A 19,343-nucleotide genomic window follows, 5' to 3' on the forward strand; every position below is an offset into this window, starting at 1 on the left:
CAGGTGCGTGTCAGTGAGTTTAGCTAACAGGTGAGATAATGGAAATGTGGAGCAGAGGGCTGGAATGGCTTTCAGGAGCAATGGATGACATTGAAGGCTGGACTAATAGTCATGAGAGGAAACGGAATGGTACAAAACACAAAGTCATGCCCTGGACTTACTGGACAAACATTTGTGCTATAAATTAGGATCCTGGATTTGGAAGTGATTAAGGAAGAAAAGGCCAACATGCATTCAGCAGTATGGGGGTGAATGTAGACTGCCATGTATGCAGCTACGAAGACTTGGTGCATTAACTCTGCTGGGATCTATGTCCAGAAAAGGCAGTGTCAATGCTGTTGGACAGAACCAGATTTACAGACCATGAGCCAGTGCTGACCAGCCATGCTGTAAAATACTCATTCATTATAGAAAAGGTGCAGAGAAGAGCAGCTGAGATGACCGAGGGAATGCAGAGAGGAGTTGGGAGCAGCTCAGTTAGATAGCTTGTCAAAACAGATGTTGAGGGTTGATAAGATTGCTCAGGGTGCTTTATCAGTGAAAAACACTGGAGCAGGAGGAGACCTGCTTAAACTGATGGATGGGTTTTGCATAAAGAGGAAATCAGTCCAAACTGGCTGAAAACTAGGAGGCTTCAAGCTGCTGGGGGTGAAAGACTGGTTCAAATTCCCAGAGCAGAGGTATAGAATGCCTCCTGATTTTGCAAAAGGTTTTCTTTGGTAAACTGCTGCATGACAGGGAGCAGGCATGCTGACCCAGGCGCACCTTCCTGACCACATTGGCTTCGTTTGTGTGGCTTGGTGTGCTCCAGCTGGGGCAATGAGCCTGGCTGTGTCCCAGACCTGGGGGCACTGTCATGGGGGGCTCCCACGGGTGGGAGCACACCATCGCTCAACAAGGAAAGCTGTCTGTGCTGTGGGCACTCTACCTGCTTCCTCACTTGTGACTGTGGCTTGGCCTGGCTTGTGGGCACACTGATGGGCTTGCTGGTTTCCTGTTCCTATCCCAACAGAGCATGTCTGGGGGCTTTTACACTAAACCCCCACCATCTTCCACAAAACAGAGAAGTTACCCAGTGCATCCACTGTGGTGCGATGTTCCCACAGGGACTGGGCAGGAGACACAGTCTGCCTGACCCTTTCTTTTCCCCTATTGCCCCCATGCCTCCAAAGAGTATTCAGATACTATTCAGATGCATTCAGTTATGCAACTAGCTCATAACTATGCAAATGTATGCAGCTTTTCCCTTACACAATGTCCTGTTTTCTTTCAGCTTCTTTTTTGGAAATTCAGCACTTCCTGTGGGAGTGCAATCTGAGCCCCAGGAAGCCATCTGGAGCCCTCCCAGCCTTGGCTCCCCAGGCAGGCTGAAGCTGGCACCGACTCCTTTCAGAAGTCCTCCTGCCCACAGTCCTCTGCTTGCCTGCACCAAACTGGCCACTTGGTCCACACCAGGGCCTGTAGCACACAGACTGGTGCCAACTCCCTGCCAGAAGCAGAAATACAGAGAGGGTCTCTGAGGACCATTCCAGCTCCATAACCTGGCAGTGGCCAACAGCAGGTGTGTAGGAAGCAGCAGCATAAGAGCAAGGCAAGCATACACCAGCACTTCTTTGGTACATCCTTTTGTGCCCCAGGGGTTTGTGGCCCTGGTAGTTCCTGAGACATAGATCTGGCTTGCTATTAAGTAGCTCTTGATGGATTTTCCTCCATGGCTTACTCTGATTGTTCTTTGAATCAATATAAACTTTTATCATCCAGGACATCCTGCAGCAGGGAGTCCCTCAGCTCAGCTGCCCGGTATGTAGAAAAATATGTGTTTGACCTGAACTGGCTTTGTGTTGGATTCTGCAATACGCCCTAGTCCTTGTGTTGAAAAAGATGGTAAACACACAGTCATCTCCCCTATGCCAACCACTATGCTGTCCACCTTGGTCTTCTCTTCCAGACTATGGAGACTATTCAATTCTTCCTCTTTCCTTCCCTGTGTTTCACCATTCTCGTGCTTCTCTGCGTTCTCATGATATGAGACAATGAGCTGTGACAAAGAACACCTCAGGAGATGTTGTTCAGTTCTCTGCTCCCTTCCTGGTAATTTATAGCAACTCTATTTCCTCTGTGGAGTGGTGCTTATGTCTGGAAGTCCCTGTGACACTGCATGTTTCTGTTAGCCCTGCATTAGTCTTTTTTGTTAGTGAGCTTCTGCTGGTGGAATGGCTCCCTTGGCTCCCTTGCCTCTGGGACTGAAGTGCCGTGGGAAGCTCCACCAGCACCTTCCTGTGCTTCCCCAGCACAGATGTATGCTCCAGCCTGCGGGCTGTGTCCTGGAGCTGCAGGCTGTGCGTGGTGCACTGGGCTTGTGTTGCCATCCACGTGCACTATGAGGGTGGCTGGGATGAGGCCATTTGGCCAGCCCTGGGGACAGCTCATTTGAGTGGCTCTCACATGGCTCCAGGGCTCTGTACATGAGGAGTGTTCTCCAGAGGCACCCACAGCCATGATGGGCACATCGGGGGTTCCCCCCTTAGACTTTCCCTGTAGATGCTCCTTGTGGTGGCTTAAAGCATGTGTCATCCACAGCACGCACAGTGTGCCTGGTGAGGTGGCTGAACCTGCCAGCTGAACCTGCTGGCAGCCTCTGTAACTCTCAGGGTCCGAACAGGCCTCACAAACGTGTCCCTCTCCCCTGTGTGTACCTCAGTGGTGGGACTCATCCCTGGGAGCTCTGGCTAAAGGACTGGCTTGCATCCTCACTGCTCCTTTGTGAGCAGAGAGCTGGGAAGGCAGCAAGCATGGAGCAATGTGTGAGCTCCAGCGTGGAGCAGGGCTGTGCAGCATGCTGGGTGCTGCTCTCCATCTCCCGTTAGGGCTGGCAGGGCTGGGGCACCCAACCCTGTGTGTTCAAGAGCCCAGCAGAGCGCCTTGGCCCCAGCACTGTGGCCCTGTGTGGATGGCAGAAGTTTTGGGGAGCCCAGGCATGGCTCTGGTGCTGGGGTGCAAAGCAGGGAGGCCATGCCATGCCCACTCCCAAAGCAGGAGGACCTTGAGCAGGGGACTACAGGGACCTGCTGGGTGGTGATGAGACCCCATGGGATGGCCGGCCAAGGCCTGGGTGCCCAAGTCAGGGTTGGAGCTGTTGGTTTGGACAGTGGGGGCCATTGGATCCCCATGCTATAGGGGGCTTTGTCTGTGGGAGCCTTGGGGGTTCTGGGGAGGCTTTGGGATGTGTGGGGTCCAGGCTAGGGGTCCCTATCTTGAGACGTGGACTGGATCAGCTGGTGAATGGTACAGGAGTGCTGTCCCAGCCCATGTCTGTCACTGGGAGAAGCTGCATTCCCAGGCTGAATGGGGCTGGGGGTTTCAGACTGCAGGCTGAGAGACAGCCATGCCCCTCGTGGCTTCACACTGGCAGGGGAGCTGACATAGCCGAGCATACCCCATACCGAGCCACCACATAGCCGAGGGCAACACCAGGTGCAGCAGTGAAGGGCAGCTGCAGCCCAGGACAGTGGCATGGGGCAGCTGCAGGTTTGCGGCCAGGGGCCCTGACTCAGGCCCCAACCCAGCTGAGGCCCGGCTGCGGGGCCCAGCTGAAGGCCCATGATGAGGCCCAGGATGAGGCCCAGGATGATGGCCCAGCTGAGGGCCTGGCTGAAGCCATCAGGGGGCAGCACTGGTGTCACACGCAGTGTCACATCCACACAGATGGTGGGCGAGAGCTGTGCCACACACGGCAGTGTAACAGGGGCGTGTACACATACGTGTACACACACACACCTGTAACGGTGACACATGCACACGCGAACACAGACACATGCTGCAGGCTGTGCCTCACCCCCCCATGTCTGAACGCAATGCCAGACTCCCCAGGGCATGGCAGGTCCAGCCCCACGTGCGGTGCTGTGCACACATGGCTCTGTGGTACCTGCATGCACGCTCAGTGCATACACTTTGCAGCACACATCTGTGTTGCACATGTGCATGGCTGCTCAGCTCAGTGCCAGGCAGCATGGGGACGCTCTCATAGCTGCTTTCCCTCCCCAGTGAGCAGTGACCTTCAAGGGCACAGGGACTCAGGGTGTCCCTGGCACACACAGGAGCCCCCTTCCCTGTGGCATCCCTTTGCCCCTGATAGCTCTGGGCTCCTGCAAGTGCACCCAGCAGCTGCTCACCATTGCTGGCATCAGAGCCTTGGCACCAGAAGCCCAATCCCACTTTAAGTTAATGCATGCAAAATGTCCTGCAGGTGACGGCAGCCATGTGTGCTGCCCGCACTGCTTGCTCCTCAGCAGGGCCAGGGTCCCAGCTATCCCGTGCAGAGGTGGTCTGTCCCTCTGTAGCTCTTCTGGGGCTGCCGGTTGTGCTGCCCATAGCTCCTGCTTTGTGGTTTCTGCCTGATCCCATTGGTGGCAGTCTCTGACCCATTTGCTGTGAGTGCTGACCCCACATTTCCCTATCCTTTGTCAGTGCCCGTGTGAGTCTGGCAGGAAGTGACAGCCACAAGCCCTCCCATGCCCTCCCTAAAATCTCCCTTCCCCCTCCCCCCAGGAATGCTCCACTGCGCAAAAACATTCTGAGTGAAGTAGTAGTTGAGACAGGAAAGAGTTTAACCAGGAGACCACCATGTTCCACACACAGGTTCATCACCACTCTTTCCTGTCCATAACTGTATTGCATGGAGAGCCAATTCTCAGAAGAGCCCAGGTTGCATTTTCCATAGGAGGTAGAGCTTAATTCTCTTCTGGGGCAGGTAGTGCTAGTGGTCCTGGTGGTGTCTCTTCTTTCCCTGTGGGCCTGTGACGACAGTGGTGGTGATGGTGATCTTGTTCACAGTCAGCCCCCCTGTGCCATAAGTGTCAAGATGTGCCTCTCGTTTGTACTCTGAGACTTGCTTGGTGGAGAGGAGCTCCCATACTGACACCTTCTGCTCCTGGAATGGGCCAAAGGTAATGTAGGAGCCCTCAGTCTGGAGGAGATCCACTGTCTGCTGGGGAAGGGTTGCAAGTTTCCTTTCTTTGCTGTCAATTGCAATGCTGCTGATGGTGCTGATGAGTTCCTGAATGGGGAGTGTTCCGGCACAGTACAGCTCCAGAAGCTCCTGCCTTTTGTCCTCAGAGATGTAGTCAGAGAAGAGCAGGTCCCACACAGAGATTTGCCTCCCATGGAACTCATCCACTGCCATCTCAACTGTGGTGGACTTCAGGGTTTCTTCCCAGGTCCTGTCCTCTTGCAGGTGGTGGGTGTGCTCAGCTTCAGTGACTGTTGTCTCTGCCCTTGAACTACTCTCATGTGCTGCTTGCGCTGCTCTTGCTTCCTCTGCCTTGGTTACAATAGTGCTGACAACAGTTTTCACCTGCTCAAGGGTTAACTCTCCTGCCTGGTACAGCCCTAGCAGCTCCTTTCTGTTCTCCTCAGGGATGTACTTCGAGTGGAGCAAGTCCCACACAGAGACCTTGTGGCCCTGAAACTCTCCAGCCTCCATGTCAACAACTGTGTTTTTCAAGGCTGCTTCCCATGGTTCTTCTTTGGAGGAGACAACATCCTGCTCTCCTGCCACTGGCACAGTGTCCTTGTTGGAAGTCTTCGCTGAAATTTGGAATTTCCTGCCTGTAGATTTTTTTTTCTTAATGAGGGTGGTGACAACAGTTATCATCTGCTCCAAGGCCAGTGTCCCAGTACAGTACAGCTCCAGAAGCTCCTGCCTTTTGTCCTCAGAGATGTAATCAGAGAAGAGCAGGTCCCACACAGAGATTTGCCTCCCATGGAACTCATCCACTGCCATCTCAACTGTGGTGGACTTCAGGGTTTCTTCCCAGGTCCTGTCCTCTTGCAGGTGGTGGGTGTGCTCAGCTTCAGTGACTGCTGTCTCTGCCCTTGAACTACTCTCATGTGCTGCTTGCGCTGCTCTTGCTTCCTCTGCCTTGGTTACAATAGTGCTGACAACAGTTTTCACCTGCTCAAGGGTTAACTCTCCTGCCTGGTACAGCTCTAGCAGCTCCTTTCTGTTCTCCTCAGGGATGTACTTTGAGTGGAGCAAGTCCCACACGGAGACCTTGTGGCCCTGAAACTCTCCAGCCTCCATGTCAACAACTGTGTTTTTCAAGGCTGCTTCCCATGGTTCTTCTTTGGAGGAGACAGCATGCTTCTCTTCTGCCACTGGCACAGTGTCCTTGTTGGAAGTCTTCACTGAAATTTGGAATTTCCTGCCTGTAGATTCTTTTTTCTTAATGAGGGTGGTGACAACAGTTATCATCTTCTCCAGGGTTAATACCCTTCCATGGTAGAGCTCCAGAAGTTCCTGCCTTTTGTCCTCAGAGATGTAGTCAGAGAAGAGCAGGTCCCACACAGAGAACTCACCAGCTGGCATGTCAATGGTGGTAGACTTCAAGACGTTATCTAGTTGTGCATCTTGTGCTGAAACATCATCTCCATTTTCCTCTGCCCTTGTCACCACCTTCTGTGGACTTCTGGTATTCACTGCAAGTGTGGTATTGGCAGCTTCTGTCTTGTTGATCGTGTTGGTGACGGCAGTAGCCACCTGTTCTGTGGTCAGTATGCCCGCTCTGTACAGCTCCAGCAGCTCCTGCCGCTTCCCCTGAGGGATGTATTTGGAAAAGAGCAGGTCCAGCAAGGAAACATTTTGTCCCTGGAACTCACCAGCAGTGACATAGATGGTCGCAGACTTTAATGACTTTCTCAACTGCTGCTCCTGGGAGTGTGTATCCTGTACTGGTTGTGGTGATCCCACCTCACAGCTGGGTGTTACTGTGGACGAGCTCAGATCCTGGTTTCCTGTTTCTGCCTTGGTGATGATGGCAGTGAGAGTGGCGATCATTTCTGGGATGGTCACCGTCCCCACCTTATATTTCCTCAGCAGCTCCTCTCTCTGGCGATCAGAGATGTAGCGAGAGAAGAGGAGCTCCCAGACGGTGACGCTCTGGCCCTGGAAGAGCCCCACGCTGACGGTGGTGCGGGCAGCCTGCAGGGCTTTGCGGGCGTCCTTGTTCAGCTGGTAGAGCACCGAGCCCTTGTCCATCACTTGGAGCATGAGCAGCCCCGTGTCCGGGTCGGGCACGCAGCGGCGGAGGAGCTGTGTATAAGTGAGGTTCTCGTGCGTGTTGGGGTCAAAACAACTTCTTGTTTGATTCTTGTGGTTCAGAAGAAACTGGCACATCTCCTGGTCAAAGTAGCCTCGCTGGTAGGCCGCCTCCACAGGGAGGCGGTGTCTGTTGATGGGGTCGATGATGCCGCCGGTGGCGATCTGGGCCTCGAGCAGGCGGATAGCGTGCTCCTTGACTATGAACTCATTCTTCATGGCCTGGAAGAGGGAGATCTTGCGTCCTGTGTATGGCTCTGTGTACCCTGTCACGGCTCCCTCTGCTGACAGAAGCTTCTCATAAAAATCTCTGCCTATAAGTCCCGCGGTCAGTGCCTCTTTCACCGATAGCTTGGCATTCCTCACGGGGTCCGTGAGGAATCCTGAGGCAGCCTGTGCCTCCAGCAGCACCAGGGCCGTGCCTGGCGTCAGGAGCCCCCTCATCATGGCATCATAGATGCTCATCTTCTTATTCTTGGCCTGGATGAAGACACCAGCTATGAAGTTACTCCCACCACCACACATCTCTGTGTGTTCACTTCCATTCAAGTTGCTTCCTGTGTTGCTTGACTCGTTCTGAAGGGGTCCACTCATGTTGTCTCTGGGCAACAGTCCTGCTGCTGTGGAGCACTGTGTTCGTCTGAGGAGAGAGAAAGAGAAGACTTGGTGAGACACAGGTTCTTTAGCAGGTTTCGTGGTGTGTGTGAAGCACCCATACTCAGAAAAACTGACTACAGCTTTTCTCCAAAAAAAAATTTTTATTTTTTTTTTCCTCAGCACTCCGTTTTTCTCTTCCAAAACTGAGTGCTGATGCCACAGGCATGCTCACACTGCTCTGTGGTCCACATTAATGTTTAACTGCATGTGGGGATCCTCTGTGGGATGGCTGGGTGGCCCATGCCAAACACCATTCTGGGGACCATTCTAACCAGTTCCAGTGCCTGGGGACAAGGGCGTGGTCAATGGGAAGGTTTGTTTGGCTGCGTGCTGTCTCTGCAGCAGGGCAGGGGTGCTGTCTCCAGATATTTACGAAAACTGCTGTAGGAACAACAGGATGGTAAAGACTGATCTTGCTGGCTGAACCCTCTGGCATGCAGGGACCGCCTGGGCTGTGCTTGCCCCAGACCACCCTCTACTAGCCACCACAGGCTTCCATTTATGGATCTGTGCAGTTGTGGCTGTGAGTCTGGGTTTGGTGTCAGCCTCTGCAACATCCCGAGGTAATGACAGCAGTGATTTAATCATACTTTGCAGGGAAAGTCTTTTCACTAGCAGCTCCTAGACCCTGTGCTGCAGGAGGTAGTGAATGGTCATTCTTTGTTTCAGCTAATTGTTATGTAGGTAAAGTGGAAGATAAAATTATGTATATCGATCTCTCTCTCTATATGTAAAATTACAGAGTTGTGGTGGACTAAGAGCCAGTACCTCAGGAAGCTTGCTGTAAATGGCTGCTTGCAGTGGTTTCTCCCATTCATACAGGTACTTAGCAATTACTGTGACGAGTCACAGTCAGTCTAGCGGGTACCCCCAGACGTAAAAGCAGCACTGCCAACCAAGATTCCAGTTATGCTGGCTGAAATGTGCTAGAGGAAGGTGGCTGTGCTCTTGAGCAGACATCTGAACAACTATGCAGAGTCTGACCAAGGGTCGGTGTAGCCCAGGGTCTCGTTTCCATCTTGAGCTATAAGTGGACATCAGGGGAAGAGAGAAAATGAGGCAATATATATAACATTTACTTGTTTTCTGTGGTAATCTCTAACTGTTTTTAGCACAGTGGATTTCATAAACTGGATGCCTTTTGAGTCTGCTTAGTAATTCTTGAGGGATCTCTGCCATGCAGTCCCCTGGTTTCTTCTGGGAGCCCTGTAAACTTTCAGCATCCTCAGTATCATGTGGTGATGAGGCCACAGGCTTGTAAAAATGGCAAAAACAAACCCCAAAACATTTCTTTGGGAACACCCATCTCCCATAAAGCTACAGTGACTGATGTTAATGATATGTTTAACTCATTAATTATCAAGGTCACAGCTTAATTCCCTGACTGTTTACCTAACTGATCTAAAAGCCTCTGAGTCATTGCCTTTGATACATTTAAATATTGGATTGATGCAGGTGTAGATGGATCATGCTGCAAGAGAGCTGGATCCCAGCAGCTGCAGACCAGCCCCTGCCTTTCTCATGTGGGTGCTCTGGCCCACCTTGGGGCTCTGGCCCTAGAGAGCAGCTTCTTTTCACTCTCTTGCCTCCACTGAGGCAGCCCTCGCAGGGTGGTGGGCTCGTTGTGCCGCCTGCTCGGGTGGCACTCGGTGCAGGGCAAGGCAAAGTGCCGGTGTCACGCCCTGGAGCAGGCGACACCTATATAGGACACAGATGTCGTGTGAACACCCTATTCGGGAGAGACATTGCCCAACGGCAGGCTGTCATTAGCTCGTCTCTAATCAGGCCTCCTGATGCCGGGGCTTGGCTGCACACGAAGCTCCCGGGGCAGGAGCTGGCTGTCCTTTCAAGCTGTCACAGCAGCCCAGCCCAAGAGCCCCCAGTGGAAGCATTTTTCCAGCTGGGGTGAGCAGGGGTGGCCTGGCGCTGCCGTGGTCCCGAGCCCTGCCTGCACCCCAGGGAGCGTGAGCGTGTCAGCACAGCCCCCAGCCTGGTGCTCACCTCGTGGGCTCCCGCTGCCGGGCTCCCAGCCGAGACCCACCGCGCCAGTCGGCACCAGCTCCTGTGGGCTCGGGCAGGTCCCACGGCTCCGGCTGCCTCCCTCCCATGTCCCAGCGTCCTGACCCGCTCAGCTCCAGTACAGAGGATGCATAGCGTGTTGCGTGGAGCAGTGGCTCCATCCAGCCCTGGCATCCAGCCACTCTGTCGCTTTGTCCCTTCTTAGAAAGGCCACCTCATGCCTGGAGACCTCCTGTGCAGCCAAGCCCTGGGCTTCAGCAGCTGCCCTCTGAATGGCAGGTTTTAGGGTAGAGGCAAGGTCTCCGCATCCCTTGCAGGCATCTAGTATGTACATGGAGCATGCAAGGCAGGAGTTGTGCTAGGCTGTGTGGTGGCCCCAGTGCCCCCTCTGGACAGGCTGTGTCCTACCTGCTGGACACGAATCCAGAGCGGCTTGCTCACCAGCAGGCTCCGGTCCTCCTCCTCCTCCCGCCGCCTCTCAGCCAGGATGAGCAGCCAAGGCAGGTGCCTAATTTAAATCCTTCGCTTCCCCGCCCCTGGGGATGACACACCAGCCCTGCCCCGTGCTACAAGCCAGCCAGTATACATCCGACCACCCCAGTGAGACGATGCCTCTGCAGTGTCACAGCAGCCCCTGTCCTGGGAGCCCAGCTGGGGTGGCGGGGTCTGGGGCAGGGGGACAGTGACTGGTTACACTGCAAGATGTGGGGTGCATCTCTGGTGGGAGCTTGGGTGAATGTGTCCGTGGAGGATGCAGGGGCACGGTGCAGTTTCTGGACCCTGACACCACCATCTCCTGACAGGCACCCAGCACGATTGCTCATGGACTGCTCTGCCTGGGGTCCCAGATGCCTTGGAGGTCTCTGCACATCTGGGCTTGTTCAGCCTGCCTTGGCTGAGCCCCTAGGCTGGGGTAGGGAGCTGCAGCCACCTCATGCAGCTCTCTCTGCTCCCATGGGGGACAGAGATCCAGCCTGTCCCCTGATGGGGTTGTGAACTGGACCATACAGGCACAGGAGCTCCTCGCAGCAGGTGGATTTGGGTGGCCAGTTCCCAGGGCCAAAGCAGCTCCAGGATGGAAAGCTCTCAGAATCACAGAATGGTTGAAATTGGAAGGGTCCTCTGGAGGTCATCTGGTCCATCCCCTCTGCTCAAGCAGGGCCACCTAGAGCAGGTTGCCTAGGACCATGTCCAGGTGGGTTTTGAAGACCTCCACGAAGCAAGACTCCACAACCTGTCAGGGCAGCCTGTTCCAGTGCTCCATCACCTTCATGCTCCTGGTGTGCAGGGGGAGCCAGCCCAATGCCTGGCCAGTGGCTCCCCAGGAGCTGAGGGTGCCTGGTTGACTGCTTGCTCGCAGAGAACTCCATCTGGCTGGCAGGGCAGGCTGCTGGCTCTGGCCAGCTTTGGGCTGAGTTGGGCTGAAGCAGTCCCGTGTTTGGGCCATGTCCCATCAGACCACAGCCACAGCTCTGGTGAACAGGCTTAACCAGTGCCCACTTCCAGCACAAGGGTGGTTTTGGTTGGGTTGTTCTGATGTGTAATTGTGCAGCTGAGAACGTGCTCAGGTGCTGGTTTTGTCTGTGGCTGTGTGCACCTGTGACTGCATATGTGCTCACGTAAACCTGCACGTGTGACCGTGCCTCTGATGTGTGTGACTGTATGTGCTCAAGTAACTCGGTGTTGGCACATGTAACTGTGCGTGTGCAGGGGAGAGCACACGCGTGCTCACGCATCTATGCCTGTGTGAGCTGGCACATGCAGCTGCACACGTGTGTGCTGGTGTGACCCTGTGTGGGTGTGTGTGAGTTGGTGCCCCTGTGTGGAGGAGGTGTTGCCTGCCCGTGCCCTTCCTTCCCTGGCTGTCCTGCTTTGGGTGCACATTCCTACCTGCGTAGGTGCTTGCCAGACTGGATGATCAGCACACGAATGCATTTTCCCTCTGACTCACCGAGATCGGTTTGGCTGTGGGGAGCACACCTGGGCAGGAGGTCCCTCTGCCCTTGGGGATGAAGGTGGACACAGGACCTGTTTCCGTCGTCTTTACTCACCCCTCAGAAGCCCTTCCTTGCCTGACATCTGTTTTCAGCCTGTGTTATGTTGGCTAGAGTTACTGATGCCACAAGTACACTGCTAACTGCATTTCTCTGCAGGTTTTAAGGTTCAGCTGTTTGAGATGGGCTACAGGAAAGGCTTTGTTCTGGGCTGCATCCTTGGCACAAGCTGAGTGTAAGGGGTGCAAAGGGTGCCTGTGCCAGGAAGGGGGATCCCATCTCTCTTCTCTCAGGATCCTGCTCTGTACAGCAAGGACCCCGTGCACAAGCCTGGCTGGGTGGGTACCAGCAGGCAGTGTTAAGCTGCTTTGCTTTGTGGTCCTCCTGCACTCCCCAGGCACCACTCAGCACTGACTGCAGCCATGCAGCGTGCTCCCCTGAGCTGTCCCAGTGACGCTGGGCCACTATCTGGAGTTGGCCCAGCTTGTTTAGACACCTCTGAAGTGCTGGCAGTTGGCGGCTTCCCTTGATGATGCGTTACTTTGCATTTGTCAGAACAGAGGCTATGATTTATCTCGCCACAGTGGACGCCTCCTGCGGAGCTGAAGCCCAGGCTCCCGTTATAGCCATGGAGAGCACGCCAGGACACTCACCCAAATCCTGAGCATGACTACTCTGACCACTTGAACACATCTGCTGTAGGACGTGTCCACAAAGCAACCACCGGCTGCATGGACCTGCTCCACCTTGGCTGCCCAGGGCAGCTGGGCGACCTACAGTGCACACAAGCATCAGCTGCAGTGAATCATCCCTGAATGTCACCACCTGGTCACAGGTACCAGGTGGCTTACACAGAGTTGTATCTCTTGGAAACGATGGTGCCTCACCGGGACCCCATTCCCAGCTTCTTCCCTCATTAGCAGAGAGCAGGATGACTCTTCCCCGAATGAGGACCGAGTATTTTATCCTAACTACTAGTCTGTTTCTGAGACATGATGAAACTGTTTCATTTCAACCCTGAAGCAATTTATTTCTTCCAGGACATGTTCTAAGGCACTACCCAAGGCTGTTTGGAGATGGGTTAAGTGAGCTGATCTCTGCTGTACTTTGTGCTGTCTCCAGAGAGGTATTTCCCCAGGGGCTGTTGAAGAGGAAGGGTGCCCACAAGGCAGACGTTCCTGTGTCCCATGGGTGACGCTGGCACTTGCACACCTTTCCCAGGGAAAGGGAATACAGCACAGGCAATGCCGAGCCTCTCACCTTCATAAATTCCAACCCCCGTGATGCAGAACTGAAACCCTGCTCCCCCTGGTTGGGGCTGCATGTGTGCTGCATACCAGACCTCGGTCCCATCCATTTCACTTGCTGCTTTGGCTACCCGCTGTTAGACACAGTCATGTTCCTTCTGGCCTTCAGCATCGTCTTTGTGGCTTGAGCTCAAATTCCCTCAGCCCCACTCCCGAAGCTGCCATGCACTGGTGTGTTAAAGGCACGGGGATGCAGGGCCTGGCCGGTACTGTGCAGCCAGTGCCCAGGTGTGCACAACTGTGCCGTCTCCAGACCTGCCTCCATCCCTCCCCCCTGCTCCCGGGGCTTATAATTAGCCTTGAGATTTGAAGGAGGGCTCCTGTCTTTCTGTCTGCTGCCTCGGAGCATCACCAGCATCCTACCAGGTGACCTGATGTCACGGGGCCTGCTTCTCATTCTCCTGAAGCTGTTCCTCAGGCCCATTCCCAGTCTGCCCCTGGTCCTGGAGACATTTCAGTGAGGATGCCTTTCAGGACAGCCCCTGCCCTGGGTGGTGGCTGCTGTAGGTCCATTGCGAGGCAGATGGCACGGTCTATCCTAGCAGTACGCATGCTGTGAACAGCGATAGGACCTTTTAGCAAGTGAAAGCACTAGAACACAACCTACAAATAATCTGGGAATAGTGTTCTTGCCGAGCAATGCCGATTGTTTTACCCATTCCATCTAACTTTTCTGAAAGGCAGCTGCAAGCTGACACTGTACCTCTTGTAATTTGCATATTAGCACAAGGCTTTGGATCGGGCTGCAGTTCCTAGTTTGGTTTACAAGCCAAAATACAGTGACTTTCACATGCCTGTAGTGCCAGGAGCTGGATGTTTGTGAGAATGGAGATGAAACTGCTCAAGCTGTCTTGAGAGGAATGCTGACTTCTCGCTTGGCTTCAGGCCTGGGTGTTAACTGACCTGCAGTCGCCCTTCCCAGACAGCCTGACGAGCAGCGTGGAGCTGCCTGGGCGTCAGGGCGCTGTCACTTGCACGCTACAGGCCCATTACCCAGCCAGCATTTCTGGATATACCGCACTCTGGACTCTGGCACAGGGCTGTTTGGAGACAACACCTCCTTGTCACCCACCTGCCAGACGGCTGCTGCCCTCCCTTCAGCCAGGGGCTCAGGCGGGCAGCATGTGAGCTGCTGTGGGAGAAGCTGGGAAAAGTGCAGCAGCGGCTGCAGATGGGGTCTGCCCTGGGCAGGGGGACCCAATCCCACCTGCCAAGTCCTGGCCGTGCTGCGGCACCCCCAGTACGCTGTGCCTCTGTGCCTGAGGAGAGTGAGGGGCTTCAAGGCACCGCACATCCTGTGCTTGGGGACAGGGCAGGGAGGTGACAGCATCACCACCTGGGGAGAGTTTGTGTCGTGTCAGGATCTGTGTGTGTGGCGCTGGATTGCCATGGCCCCCACGCAGCTGCAGCCAGCTCTATCTGATTGTATACAGCTGCCCGCTAAGTAAAGAAAACCCATGTGAGTGTGCAGGGCTCAGGTGGTGCCTGAAACCGCAGCATCTGCTGCCTCCACCTCTAAGTGCCCCTCGCTGCAGTTCTATGGAAAGCAAGGCCGGGCCGCAGCCCCATGGGATGCTCTGTGCCCGCAGTGCAGCACCGCGCTGCTCCGTGACTCACCGGCCGGTCCTGCAGCTTCCCTACAGCCTGGCATGGAGGCACCGGGGCCCGGGTATCACAGCCGTGGCCTGGACTCGCCTGCCGGAAGGTGTAGGTGTCCTTGGCTGGAGCAGCCACGAACCACATCAGAGAGCTGGGAGACAGCTTTGGCAACGGGGTGTTTGGGGAATGTTGTTTTCCTGCAGTGTTTGATTTGGGAAACCTCCTTTGCCAGGGCTCAGGTGCTGACACAACTCCCTCCCCGCCGGTCCCTGCAGCCACGCAGCCCTGGGTGTAACGCTGCTGGTGCACAGCCGTCCCCAGACGCTGGCAGAGGGTGACACCCAGCAGCCAACAGCCTCCTGCCTGACGTGGAGAGGGCAGGGCCCTCCTGCTGCAACCACACACGGGCAGCCTCTGCACGCAGCAGGGGACAATATTAGCAAAGAAAACCAGACCCACGGTGTGGAGCTCTCACACCAGGATTCCCTGCAGCAGAGGTGCCTGGAGGCGCAGAGCCGCCCATGCTCTCCTGCCTGGCGTGGGGCTGGCTTGGGACCTGCAGAGCCACGTGAGCTGGCGGTGCTGGACCCCCAGGGAGCTGGGCTGAGCAATGTAAGAAAGAATACAAAAGATTTGTCCCACGCTACTCAATGCTGGTGCAACCTCACCTCGAGTACTGCATACAGGTTTGGGTGCCACAATATGAGGACATAGAACTATTAGAGAGCATCCAAAGGAGGGCTATGAAGATGGTGAAGGGTCTCGAGGGTAGGACATGAGGAGTGGCTGAGGTCCCTTGTTTTGTTGAGACCAGAGAAGAGCAGACTGACGGGAGGCCTCACAATGGTCTGCAGCTTCCTCATGAGGGGTGTGGAGGGGCAGGTGCTGAGCTTTTCCTTCTGGTGACCAACAACAGGACCCAAAGGAACAGCATGGAGCTGCGACGGGAGGGTCAGGCTGGGTGTTAGGAACAGGCTACTGGGAGGGTGATTGGGCACTGGGACAGGCTCCCCAGGGACATGGTCATGGTACTGAGCCTGTCGCTTTTAAAGAAGACAATGCTCTGGGGCACATGGTTTGATTTTTGGGTGGTTCTGTGTGGAGCCAGGAGCTGGACTCAATGATCCTTGTGGGTCCCTCCCAACTTAGGAGTTTCTATGATTCTCTGATTCTATGTGCTGTTTTAACAAACGCAATGAACCGGCCAAACCCAGCACCGAAGGGATGGGCACAGGCAGCAACCATAGGCAAACAGAAAAGACAAAAATCCTTTTTATTCTGGCTTGGAGATAAGCGGTTGCGCAACTTTGTACTCTGTGGGAAAGAAACTCTCAAGCATCTTTCATGCAGACACGTGATTCCTGGGAAACGGGGATCAGCGAGCGTTTCGCTGGTGCTTCAGGCCACCTGGCCTGTGGCAGGGCAGGGAGGACAATAATCCCCAGGGTGGTTGGGGTGGTGCCAGCAGTGTACAGCCGCTGCTTCCTGACACCTTTCCAGAGAACTTGCTTATCTTTTGACTTCCCAGCTTCCTGGCATAAGGGTTTTGCTCTGTGGCTCCTGGGCACAGTGGGGGTATACATGCTTATGGAGTGGCCCAGGTCCCCATCCCATGCTCCTGTTGTCTTCTGAGGGCGGGTGGGGAGATGGCACAGACACAGCTCCAGCTCTGGTGGGGGCTGCAGGGCGCCTTGGCATGCCACAGACTTGCAGAGCAGAGCCTTGGCTGTGAGGGATGTCTGCAGAGCTGGCCTTGGGCGCCGTGGGATGTGCAGAGCTGAATGCAGCTGGTGGGGTCTGCCCTGCTCTGCTGCCCTTCTCCGAGTGTCAAGCGTCTGTCCGCGGGCACGGGCCATGGATGGTGGTGCCTGGCGGAACAGCCTGCTAAGAGCACTTGGGGAAAGCTGCAACGTAGACAGTGGGATCGAGTGCACCCTCAGCAAATTAGAGATGACACACCAAGCTGAGTGGTGTGGTTGATACGATAGAAGGAAGGGATGCCATCTGAAGGGACCTGGACAGGCTTGAAAAGTGGGCCCATGTGAACGTAATGAGGTTCAACAAGTCTACATGTTAACGCAGGGTGGTGCACTTGGGCTGGGGCAATCCCAGAAAGGAGTACAGACTGGGAGAAGAACCTATTGAGAGCAGCCCTACAGAGGAGGAATTGGGGGTTCTGTTGGACGAAAAGCTTGACATGAGTTGGCAGTGTGCACTTGCAGCCCAGAACGCCAACTGTGTCCTGGGCTGCATCAACAGAGGGGTGACCAGCAGGGGAGGGAGGTGGTTGTCCCCCTCTGCTCTACCCTCGTGAGGCCCCACCTGGAGCCTCGTGTCCAGGTCTGGAGCCCCCAGCACAAGAAGGATGTGGGGCTGTTAGAGAGGGCCCAGAGGAGGGCCACGAAGATGATCAAGGGGCTGGAGCACCTCTCTAGGAAGACAGCTGAGAGAGCTGGGGCTGTTCAGCCTGGAGAAGAGAAGGATCCAGGGTGACCTCACTGCTGTCTTTCAGTACTTGAAGGGGGCTTATAAAAAAAGTGGAGAGCAACTCTTTGCTCAATCAGATATTGACAGGATGAGGGGGAATGGTGTTAAACTAAAAGACTAAAAGATTTAGATTAGAGGTTAGGAGGAAATTCTTTGCGCACAGGGTGGCGAGGCACTGGAACAGGTTGTCCAGAGAAGCTGTGGATACCCCATCCCTGGAGGTGCTCAAGACCAGGGTGGATGACGCCCTGGGCAACCTGATCTAGTGGGTGGCATCCTTGCTATGGCAGGGGGCTTGGAACTGGGTGATCTTTGAGGGCCCTTCTAACCCGAGCCATTCTGTGATTCTCTGATTCTTTCCCTGTTCTCTGCTCCATCCCTAATCTTAACATTTGAGTTACTCTGGCTGTTGCTGAGCACACATCAAATACTCTATCACAATTCTTGCTGCTGAGCTGCAACAGTTCAGAGTTGGGTATGTGCACAGTAGGGCTGCTTCTCCCCATTTGTGCATTTTCACCTATGTTGAACATAATCTGCCTTTTTTATTCCGCCCACTGTATGTTGTTTGGTCTTCCAGCAGTCTTTGCAGCTGGCAGATGTCTTTACTAACCTGAATAACTTAATACTATCTGCTCCCTTGCTGTTCACAGCATTTCCCAGCCTGTGTCTGCATGTGTTAAGCAGCCTTGCTCCCAGCACGCGCTTCCCCCTCCCAACACACGCAGTTCCACTGCTGGCTCCCTTGCTAAGAGGCCTTGCCTTGCCTTTCCTCAGCTCTTGCAGCAATTTCCTTACCCCAGCAGCAATTGCCACAGTTTGACTGTGTACAGAAATCTCCCTCTTGCTCCTCCACAACCCATTTCTTAGGGGAAATAGTAAATACGCATTACCTGCTTGCCTGCTGTGTGTAATTTATATTTCTATTCCCCTTTTATTTCTCCACTCAGAGTCTGCCCTCCCTTCTGCCTGTTTACCCAGCTCAGTCCTGGCACAGAGGGGCCCTCACGTCTGGATGCTCACCTTGCCCCCTCCCAGTTCCGCAGTGTCAGCCTGCACGGGGATTTCAGGGCTTTGTGTTGGTCTGTATCATCATTTTGTCTGATCTAGCTCTATGCTCTCCTGATGAACACCCTCCTCTGCTGTTCCTCTGCACTTCCTAGTTCAGCATTACAGTGCCTTCCTGGTGAGCCTCCTCCCAACAAGCCCATGGCATGCTGATGTTTCGCTGAGGATTAAGCTATTCTAGTTCTAGCTGGACTGGGCTTTGAGTAACCTGGTCTAGTGGGAGGTGTCCCTGCCCATGGCACGGGGGTTAGAATTAGATCATCTTTAAGGTCCCTTCCAACCCAAACCATTCCATGATCCTGTGATTCTGATAGGAATGGTTGTGCTGTGCCAGGGCAAGAGCCTGTCCATCCCAGTGCCTTCTCTCATGCAGCAGCTGGCCACGGGCCCTCTTACACCATAGCACGATGTAGGACTGTGAGATCTGGCGACACATATGGGCCATTCAGGCTGATTTTGGCTAAGCATTTTCTAATCCATTTCCAGGAAAGAGTAGAAGTCTAGAAGATGAATATGAAGCCTTTTGGTTTGTATGGGAGCCTAAATCATCGAGTCCCTCTGGAGCTGGAATTTCAGTGCCTGCAGGTTGGTGTGGGAGGAAGCTGAACTAACTCCAATACAAAGTACAGAGAGGCCTGAGAGCTATAAAATATCCCCATGACAGTGTGTCACTTCGAGTAAATTGCAGCATTTCCTGTGTTTCGATGTGCTCATAATTAAGGTGGTGGCAAGTTCAATTGCAGTTAAATCAGCCCAGAGCACAGGTCTGCATTTCCACTATGCCGCAGCCAGCTTTGTCCAGTGTCAGAGCCTACCCTGAGCATGTAACAACAGTGCAAGCCCGTACTGACACCTCCCTGATTGTGTCTCCCATCTCCAAGTAAACTGTGGCTCAGGAACCTCCTGGGACTGAGTATTTCCATGCATTTAACAGCCCACTCCCAGTAATTTGTCCCATGCCTTTTTGAGCCCATGCGACTCTCTGGACTACGCAGCAGTTTATGGTAAGGAGTTCCAAAGCAAATCTACATTTGCTTTCACCTATCGGCTACAAAAACCGTGGTGAGAACTTGATTTTTCGAGGATGCAACTGAGTTAATTAAAGCAAATAGCCAA

At 54.3% G+C, this 19,343-nt stretch overlaps 1 protein-coding gene and 1 long non-coding RNA gene across 3 annotated transcripts; one reads left to right on the plus strand and one right to left on the minus strand.

Annotated features, from left to right (window-relative positions):
* The first annotated feature begins 575 nt into the window (after positions 1-575).
* LOC140001772 (uncharacterized) lies at positions 576-19,314 on the plus strand. Its single transcript, XR_011807305.1, has 3 exons — positions 576-680; positions 1,274-1,561; positions 18,714-19,314. It is a non-coding gene; the product is annotated as an uncharacterized lncRNA (long non-coding RNA).
* On the minus strand, positions 4,590-10,323 carry LOC113842960 (epiplakin-like). Of its 2 annotated transcripts, none has more exons than XM_038175267.2 (2): positions 10,181-10,323; positions 4,590-7,736 (listed from the first exon to the last, which is right to left on the minus strand). In XM_038175267.2, the coding sequence occupies exon 2, from the start codon at positions 7,688-7,690 to the stop codon at positions 4,757-4,759; it is 2,934 nt and encodes a 977-aa protein (XP_038031195.2). In that variant the 5' UTR covers positions 7,691-7,736; positions 10,181-10,323; the 3' UTR covers positions 4,590-4,756. The 2 variants fall into 2 exon arrangements, with proteins under 2 accessions (XP_038031195.2, XP_071890245.1); XM_072034144.1 differs by having other exon boundaries at positions 10,214-10,248.
* Positions 19,315-19,343: the final 29 nt, after the last annotated feature.

The sequence above is a fragment of the Anas platyrhynchos genome, chromosome 2 (assembly GCF_047663525.1).
Source record: "Anas platyrhynchos isolate ZD024472 breed Pekin duck chromosome 2, IASCAAS_PekinDuck_T2T, whole genome shotgun sequence".
Lineage (NCBI taxonomy): Eukaryota > Metazoa > Chordata > Aves > Anseriformes > Anatidae > Anas > Anas platyrhynchos.

Bases quoted from the DNA above. Each gene is read 5' to 3' on its own strand.
- LOC113842960 (XM_038175267.2), bottom strand. From the start codon at position 7,690: ATGAGTGGACCCCTTCAGAACGAGTCAAGCAACACAGGAAGCAACTTG.